Source organism: Opisthorchis viverrini, assembly GCF_000715545.1.
Source record: "Opisthorchis viverrini unplaced genomic scaffold opera_v5_179, whole genome shotgun sequence".
Lineage (NCBI taxonomy): Eukaryota > Metazoa > Platyhelminthes > Trematoda > Opisthorchiida > Opisthorchiidae > Opisthorchis > Opisthorchis viverrini.
The window spans coordinates 158,563-168,167 of NW_008751828.1; the positions used below are offsets into that span (position 1 = coordinate 158,563).

A 9,605-nucleotide genomic window follows, 5' to 3' on the forward strand; every position below is an offset into this window, starting at 1 on the left:
ATATATAAGTAGCTCAGTGGAAGAATAAACTTCACCCGATGAGTGAAACTTCTATCTGAGAAGTCGTTGCTCGAGGAGCCAGTCAACACGTGTGACCGCGTGATGTGGATCCTGTGATTGAAGGATGAGCGGCGCTATATCCTGTCTGAGTGCGAGTTAATCACACTGCTGATCAGCCACTCGTGGCCGAACGGTTAAGTGTTCAAACTACTAGCCGGGAGGACGCGGGTTCGAGACTCTTCGGAGTTTCGTGAGATGCGCACTGCTGATGATTCCCAAGAGATCCTCCTATCTTCAGTCGTGGTCACATATGTTAAGACGTGAAGGATGCAACCAAGGATTAGTTGGCCAGCTTGGTATTCCCGATCATATCCAACAATCTATTAAGAGGGCCAGACAGAAGAGTTCAATTTGATCGTTCGCTGGACGAATTCTGTGAAGTGACTCAGAATGTGCCCTACGCCCAACATTCTAATGGACGCATTTTTGGTTCGGTGACGGATGCTGAATAGTAATGGTGATGTCTTTGACAAGTGGTATCATTTTACAGGCTAATGTAAGTTGGTTCACACTTATGCCCTATAACCAAGCAAGGTCCAATTATTACAGATATCTTCCGCTTTGTGTTTGATGCGACAGTGGTATCCGTTTCTGGGTGGAAAGAAGACTCGATCTACGACAAGAGGCCGCGAATCCTTATTCCGCCATTCACTGTACACGAAAAGTCTGCGAATTTCAAAATAAATTTTAGTGGTACAATGGTTCTGACTATGCAAGCAGTACACAGCGAGAAACAGCCTTCCGAGGTTTTCGCAATGTAGTTGCTACGATACATACTGAATTTGGAGTATCCAAAATTGCCCCATATTCTTGGTGTGGTACGTGACGGACAGATCAAAGACCGCCCGATAAATAACCAAGGGAAGTCACCGAAAGCAAGATGTCCGTAAAGGGCATCTCTCGTCAGACAGTACTTGTTATCCAGATGATTCTAAAATAAGTCATTGCGCCATACGCCTGCCCACCTATTACCTAATTACCCAGTCACAATTAGCCTGCCTACTTATTCGTAGATGCATTTACTCCATCGGAATTCCGGGTTCTCTCTTTGTCCGGGAGGTTTTGTACAATGTGATAAAGTGGTGACTAGGTTTTTAAGTTCTTGCTGATTTGATCTCTGATTTTCCAAAATTCCGTGTTACTTTAAGTCACTTGCTCAAATTTGACGATAAATGAATTACTTTAAGATCTTCGACGAATGTAGTGATGAATAGAGGAACAACAAGTCAATGAGGAAGAAGGGAGTTAAAGTTTCCCCCTCAAACATTCGGCAGTGGAAAGAAAGTGATTTATTACATCAAAAAAGACTTTGTGGTTAATTCCAGTAATGGGCTACCGGCTTTCTGTAGTACCCCCTTCACCTAATCCACACCCTCCTATAGAGGAAAATGTCGGTAGCCCAGGTAGCGTAGATGGTCGTTGGCTTGTTCACTGAGCTGGGCAATTTGATTGCAAACGTTTCATTACCAATCGAGGTGACATCATCAGTGCGCTATTGGGGAGCGCAGTTGTGCGTAGCGGTGGGTTAGTGGTTGTGCGTTGAGTAGCGTTACGTGTGTTACTATACGTGCTGGTAGCCGGGGTGACCTCTGACCGCGATTCGTTGTTCGGTCGGGCGGTTCTATTGGTTGTTCTGTTATTCCGTGTCCTAATTCTCCGATACCCACGTTCATCGAACTTGATCCAGTTTACGCAAAAGACCAACATCTCAACCGGAACACTCAAGGAGGACCGAATTTCGGATTCACAAACAAAGGAACAAGGAATCAATAAAGGTCACAAGCCGCAACTCGACCAGGCTACGACGGCGAGGGATGCCAAGCTCAAAGGTCACGTGGGCAGCAGCGAATGAGGACACGGGATAACAGAGCAACCAATGGAACCGCCCGACCGAACAACTAATCGCGCTCAAAGGTTACCCCGGCTACAAGCACGTATATTAACATACGTAACACTACTGAACGCACAATTTCCAAACCACCGCTACGCACAACTGCGCTCCCCAATAACTCACTGATGATGCCACCTCGATTGGTGGTGAAACGTTTGCGAACAAATTGCCCAGTGAACAAACCTACGACCACACTCTCCTAATAAAAAATTACGTCCTTACCGTCACAGCGACCACGTCTCTATTTAGGCCATCCTTGTCCAGCCTCACAGTTTGTTTCCTCATTTCTGGTTAAAAAAAGATAAGTTACATCGTTCCTCATTAATTTTAATTTTTTGGGCAAGTAACCGGTTGAATTTCCATGAAATTCTACTCCTTATAGACCGATAATTTTTCAAAATCCTATACCTGGTGTCTATACGTAGGCTTTGTGGTACCAGGTCCCCGCAACGCAAGGATAAGCAAGTCCTGTCTGAAGTACAGTGTGAAACGATTTCCAACTTTTCAGAAATGCTGAGAAACTTGCTAGTAATAATAGTTCTTATCTCCACTCGTTGCCTTCAAAACTTGGAACGCTTTTTTGGTGGTGAAGACTGACAAAGTATAAGGCTTCCTAGGCTTTTGCTTGTTAGACGATACATCTGTTATTGATTTACTTCGTTCAAGGTACCCTAAGAATGCACGTGCTTATTGATTTAGTTGCTTCAAAAAATAATCCCAGTGAGGATGGTTCTTCACGTAGTAAGTTATTGTTATATATTTTAACAATTCTATGTGTTTTTACTTCCAGAAGACTGTACCGTAGGAAAACATTGAAAAGTTCGTATTTTCATTGATGCTGCCTTGCCACCACTCTTTACAGAATGAATAGAGCTTTGCCTTTCCTTTGATGCAACATTTTTTCGCCGATGAAATTCACAATTTCTTTTCGCAGAAAGCTTTCTTGGAGCATCGTAGTTCAGCAGCTATTTCCATGAATTGGTAGAACAGCTATCCATCAGGTAAACGGATAGATCGGAGCGAAAATTGATGACAACCAGGCCATAATGTACTGTGTACTGTTACGTACACGACGGGCAAATAATCCAGCATCCCAAAAATGCATAGGTTTTGAGTAGCCGACTAAAAATATGTAAACAAAATATACAAGATACTTCCCGTACATGCATCAACAACCACCATCCACGTGGAACTTCTGCTAGACTCGCCTTTTTCAAAGAAGCCAAGGCGCCACACACATCATTCCCAGGGTATATGCTAATCCCGAATGTGAAGACTGTGCTGAACGACCAGGACCAATGCTCAGCCCGGAATGGTCCGAAAACCAAAGCAAAGGCCTTCTTCCATTCACTGGTAGCTCGGGCGCCTCTATTGTTTGTTTATTAGGTGCCTATTGATTTGTTCACTAAGTCTGGTCCATTAACTTGCACACCTTTCCGCACCAATCAAAGGGGAACCAGCAGCCCCCATCAGGTTGGTACTTTTTCCCACCTGTATTTGTTCATAGTTTCCGAAGAGAATGAGGTGGACGTTAATTGATTAACGGCCAGAAGTGAAATCGATTAAAGAGATGGGTATCTGGAGGAAACCGGTGATGAGGACTTTGACACCTTTTACAATTTCGTGCAAGTTCTAGATGGCACGATGCTGACATAGTTGAGTAGTCAAAACAAAGGAACCACGGTCCTTGTTTCACCGTCTACTATCATCGGAGAGGAGACTTAGCCAAACGGCTACTGTTTTCTGTAACCTAGTAAATACAAGTTTCCCTGCGGGCCAACACAATCAGCCTGGTTGGAAATTTAATGAGACAAAGGTGGCTAGATGGTTCTTCCACTGATAGCTCCGCTGTTTTCACGTTGGCGTCTCCTATTCTGTGCAGGACAAAAGGGGCTGAATTCACCCGAAAAGATTTGTCAGTGGCTCTTATTCTCTGGTTCGGAGTAATTACATCTAGTTTGGTCGATCTGCTAATATTTCTAGGCATTATTGATGTAAAGAGGTCCTCCCGAAAACCCAACATTCATATGAGTGAAGAATACTGCTTGGCATCCAGTAGTAATCCTTTGTGCACAAACCGTGCAGAGCCGTGAGATAACAAAAGACCCTGAGCGCACAGTGAACACGGAGAAATGATTCGATACATGTAAGCGCTTGAAAGTTTTTTATCTCACACTCGTATTGCACTACTCATAAGGTGGCTGAAAATTCGTCGACAGCCGTCAAGCGGTTTCGCCCTCCTTGGGGCTCATCAAGTAGGTGCAATCGCCGAGTTTCTAAATCATGTTTGCTTTGGGTGAAAAAAATGATCACGGAATGAACATGTCGGTCTGTTCCAAATACCGCCATTTTTCTCCAGAGAGATAGCCTAGTAGGAGAGAAGAGGTTCCGTTGTCTTCTTCAGGTAGTGCCTCCACAAGAAGGCAATCCATGAGTTCATATAGGGAGTCCCATGTTGTGATTAAACTAGTTTCCAGCGGACAGCGGTAGTGGACTTGAGCTTGAGATAGCTTATTTGCTCAGGGTAGCAGGTTCTTTGCGAATCTGCCAATGACTTTAGTGTTGCTGAAGTCTGTGGTTTGAAAATTTGGCGATAAGTCAGTTGTTCCAACTCCTTCGAGCTAGAAAGGAAGCAATGGGAATAAATGTTTACATAGCTTTAGGAGTTACTGAATACTTTATCATGAAGAGGCCCAGAAGCTACCACAGAAGGCAACCAATAAAATGGAAAAGGGACGCACAAAAAAGGAAAACAATAAGTGTGAATTTGTAATCTCAGTTGCGTTTTCATATGCAGTATGTGTTTACTAGGTTGAACTTGTTACTTCTCCTGCCTCGGAATTGTAGTCACAAGAACAGCTCACACCAGATGCTGTGCTTTAATGAAGCCGGTATTGATTTCAATCAAATGATACAAAGAGCTTTTTTCCAACCAAAATTTGTTAAACCTTGATTGTTCACTCCTCCGATGACATCACGTTATGTTTTTGGGATAAACCGTTTTTTGTAACCTTTCTGGAGTCTACTGCTATCTTTTTCAGTTCATACACTTGGCTATTTGCATGCTTAATGCAGCCATGTTGACTGCACAAAGTGCGGAGAATGCAACTTCAAACACGGAAGCATCAGGCAACGACCCTTATTTGTTTTTCCCACTGTTGCACAATCTTCCTGGCCCCGAAAGAACCGACGCCCTTGTTGGCTTCAAGAATAGTCGATTTGGAACGGAAGCGCTACCTGTGATTGAACCAAAAAACGAAACACAGGGTCGCCTAAACCACCTCTATTTCTTCCAGAAGGAGTCAGATGATATTTGTTTAACAGACCCTGCGTTGGACGAAAAACAGATTATACGGCTATTGCATCAGCACTACAAAACGACAAAACGTTTGTTTGGGATGGCAGTATCTTCCGTGGAAACCCCATCAACGACTATTCCTTACTCCCCCACTGTGTCTGAATCGCGCATGCAATTTGTCAGTCTGTTCTGCCTAAAACGACACTACTTCAAAAACGAGTATGATTTCCGAAACGCTAGGTTTACTGTACACCCAGATTACCACCAACTTTGTCCGAATGCATGTGGAGCGCCCGACAGACCACTCAGTGGTGTCGGAACTTCGGAGTCATTATCACGCTATAAGCCTTGCGGCTTCCCATCAAGCCATTCACCGTACATATCTCGTCAGTGTCAACCATCAATTCACTGTAAGTTGGATATCGATGGACAAAATATTCAATGCACTGTCCCAGTGGAGTTGAATTACTTTGTTAACACTAGAATGGCTGAAAGAATTACAGTCTTTAATCAGCTAAGGAGGTCGACTTTGACCACAGTGGATGTTTACCTTCAGCTTTTAAGCTTAACGTAAGTGCAACAGCTGTCGCTATTTTTAAAAAAACTGAATAGAGATCACTCCTCAAACGCGACGGCTTTCCTTTGTTACCCAGGCTTTTCCGCTGAATTTTAACACCTCAAAGGGACTATCTCTTACCTTGAACCACAAACTACTTCTGAAAATATGTTTGAAATTCCTCGCGAAAAAGACCAAAAATATCCTGCACTCCGCCTATCGGAGACATTGGAGTCATCCAGCAAGACGTCTCTCAATTCTGGCAAAAAAATTTTGAAAAAGGAAAATCCTGCACTATTCTGTCATGGGATAGGCTCACATATGAAGTAAAGAGGTAAACTAGGGAAAAGCTCAGTCGTTGATTACACTGAATTTTTTAGACAGGTTAATTTGAAAAACTTGATCATTAAATTTGATCAGATTAAACTTTCCAGGCCTTGCCAAGTACAGGATTCTGCTGTAAAAATCACCCACAACAAGTGTGTTCTACAGCTGCTCAGCATGGTTAACAGGGTCGAATAACCAATATGCTCGTTTCAGGGGAATTGTTTTTGTCCATTGAATCTAGCTACAGTAACTTTAACCATTCGTATCTAAAAACAGCCCAGAACTTTCGGAACTCTCGTCTTGAATTTAGCACAAACCACTAGAAAATCAAACTAACCGTATAAAGTATCCGCAAGTCTCTATGCCATTGCTTCCTTTATTTCGCAGTATTTTTTCGGTTTGTGATGTTTCATTTGATTATATTCCGTTAATTGCATATCAGGAGAGACCACATCGCAAAATAGGTTTTTTGAGCGCTAACTCGAGGTGATGTCTACAGAGACGGACAAATCAGTCGTCAAATTTTCCAACTGCCAAATATCTTGAAGTTTTAGACTCGGCTTTGCGCCAAAGACAATCCCTTTCTCCAACCGTATCTGGTTCTAACCAACTACTGATTTGCTTCGATAATTTGACTAATAAGTAGTACATCTTCATGTCGCTTATGTTTGGACAGTTCTTTTTCTGACTTCGCGCTATTATTCTGGTGAATCCACACCAAAGGGGGTAAACACTGGACATGAGTTGACTCAGCAGTGCAGTTCTTTGACTGTACCAGAGAGTGAACTCCGGACATACGACATGCGGAGCCAGTGTGTTACCACTATTCCAATGAAGCACACTGGACGGAACTGAATTAGCACATTTAAACAAACGATTATGTTCACGCTTGAGCAATGTGATTGGCTCGAACGATGACTAAGTAACACTCCTGTTTGTATCGATTGATCAGGACTTCCCAGTCAGGTAGCATCACAGACGTAACTGCCTTCAACTAATCAATCAACACGCACCAAGAAACCCGCATGTTAGACTGTCACTAATGAACAGATGATTCTGAGGTGACCGGATAACCATCGAGGCCTAGGGAAACCAAGGAAGTCTGCGCAATGACCGGCAGTCATCGTAATCACAAGTTTAATATGAAAGCGTCCGAAATTAATGTGCCTTAAGCAGTATTCGAAGTGACAACTTAGTGTGCACTGTTACGACGTTTAAGAGAAAATCATCAAAATCATTAAACGTCATCAAAAACCGTCCTTGAGAATTCGCGTGCTTGCACAATGAGTGTATTAGGTGAAAATCAAGTCACTTAGGTTCTCAAAAAATCCCACCATAGACCCAAAAATTACCAAAATGATCTTTTTACGGACCAGCTTAAAGAAACAGTCACTATGAAGTGCTGGTTTTCCGTAGCAGACGGTAACTTGCTAGTCAGCTGTTACAGGGATAGAGTCAGTACCTGTCAGTAACTGTCATCCGAGAATCTGAGGTTTAACCTCCGTTTTGTGTTGTCCCTTGAAATTAGAGAAATCTATGAGAGTCAGGACCGTACTCACCGCCTCATTTTGAGATTCGGTGTGGGCATTACTCAAAGGTTTATCGTAAAACTCGGAACCAAATGGTTGTGCGCGTAGGATTATCACTGTCCTACTGACTAGTGATCTCTTCAACGTCATCAGTGCAGTTCCAAAACCATTCGGGTTTACTGACAAAATCACATTTGATATGGATTACTGGGTGCAAATGTTACATTTTATTTACCAGAACTAAAAGGATGTATCAGATCCAGAGGTATACACGGGCATCCTGACTTCTGATAAATAGGTAATGTCTACCGAACGTCCTTGAGAAATAGTGTATGGTAATGATTTTCTGTTATTACAGACATCCAGGAGAATTCTAAAATCCCAAAATACGACATGAAAGAGCTTTCTAAGATTAAGCTTCTTAAAATGGAAATTTCCAACCACGGAAGCAGCCGAAGATGTACTACTTACCGGTTAAAGCATCAGGACAACAACCAACAAGAGCCATATCATCAACTTTGTGAGGATTTGCCATCAGTTGCTTCTCTGATACCGCCGACACTGTTTACAGCCAAATATAACTTGAAAAACAGTAAGAAACATGGCTATCGTCCTTTCGTTGGGCCGCGACGATTTCATCAGCCCAAACTGTTGACCTGCTTCCAGACACTCGCCTTCGTAGATATGGAATCAGGGTTAAGCCGACTCACCTAAAATGGTGGTCAATGATCTGTGATCGACCTGGAAGAATGTTTTAGGTGACTACTCAGATAGATACCTACTTAAATGCTCACTTTCGAGGAATTTACTCCTTCACATCAAGTTTTTTTTACCAACGAAAGAATTTAGAATAGACTCATCTGTGGGAGAAATGAGAATCTAACGCGAAGCATCAGTACCAAATTGAGGACTGATGAGTAACTTCATTCCAGCAGTCCTTTTCGCCGCGTCGCAGGTTCCTGAAACGAAGACTTACTTGTGAGGATTCACCTGATCAGATTTCGTGTACTCACAATTCCATATATTTCACCAAGTTTCGTAATATATTAGCACTGAAACAGTTCTTTTTCCACCAAATCCGCTGTACACTGAGTCCCATCGTTCACATCTGCTAAAGACAGTCTGATCATCAATGAAATACACTTATCTGCAAATAGATGCAAACTAAGGTTCCATCCATTCCCATCAAGCCTGCCATGAGACTTCGGGTTTTATTTTTGTCTAGCCCAGTTACCCAACCGAGAATACTACTATTGCCAATGTTTACCAAATGCCACATGGTTCGAACAATCGAAATCATGCAATTTCAAGTATGGTGCCCTCAGTGGCGACTGTGATCCCCGTGGAACATTGTATCGTGGGGCAGTCACCGCGAATGCTGATTCAGGTGGTGTTCGGACTTACGGAAGTGAAGTGCACGCAATTCGGTGTGTGTGCAAACCTAATTATTACGGAACGAGGTGTGATAAGGTGAGCTAATTCAACATTCGTTTGAATCACCAATTTGGTTCACAGATATTTTGTCCTATTTTCAGCTGCAAATTCTAGGTTGTGCCTAGAGTTTTTGTGCTTTCTAATCAGTGAGATTTTCAGCGGGAGGTTAATTCCTTTGAAGAACATATCGAACGGTATTCGGGAGAAATAACTCACCCTCGATAGATGAATTGATCACACTGCACAGGTTGCGTTGGCTTGGCCACGTGCTGCGTATGCCAATCGCCCGACTTCCTCGAAGGGCTCTTTTCGCCCAACCATGTGAAGGGTGGAAGAGAGCCAGAGGCGGTCAAACAATGACTTGGCAGCGAAGTATGAAGGCCATTACCAGCAAACTCAGCTGCGCTGGTCACTGCCGTCTTCCTGGATGGGGACCCCGAGACGGGCCACATCAATGGCTAGAGACATTATCAGACATGGCCCAGTCGCGCCCTCAATGGCGCTCGTGCA

The 9,605-nt window shown here is 43.2% G+C and overlaps 2 protein-coding genes across 2 annotated transcripts in view; one reads left to right on the plus strand and one right to left on the minus strand.

Annotated features, from left to right (window-relative positions):
- Nucleotides 1-2,670: 2,670 nt before the first annotated feature.
- Nucleotides 2,671-9,605, plus strand: part of T265_14298 (hypothetical protein) — a gene marked incomplete at both ends in the record, with an annotated part of 34,861 nt that continues 27,926 nt past the window's right edge. Inside the window, 3 exons of the mRNA XM_009172997.1 lie at nt 2,671-2,692; nt 4,993-5,659; nt 8,887-9,131. Of these exons, the coding sequence (XP_009171261.1) occupies nt 2,678-2,692; nt 4,993-5,659; nt 8,887-9,131 (927 nt within the window). The remainder of the gene's footprint in view (nt 2,693-4,992; nt 5,660-8,886; nt 9,132-9,605) is intronic.
- The window catches only part of T265_07447 (hypothetical protein), a gene marked incomplete at both ends in the record, with an annotated part of 17,697 nt that continues 12,134 nt past the window's right edge, over nt 4,043-9,605 (minus strand). Inside the window, one exon of the mRNA XM_009172976.1 lies at nt 4,043-4,572. Coding sequence (XP_009171240.1) covers nt 4,413-4,572 — 160 coding nt within the window. The remainder of the gene's footprint in view (nt 4,573-9,605) is intronic.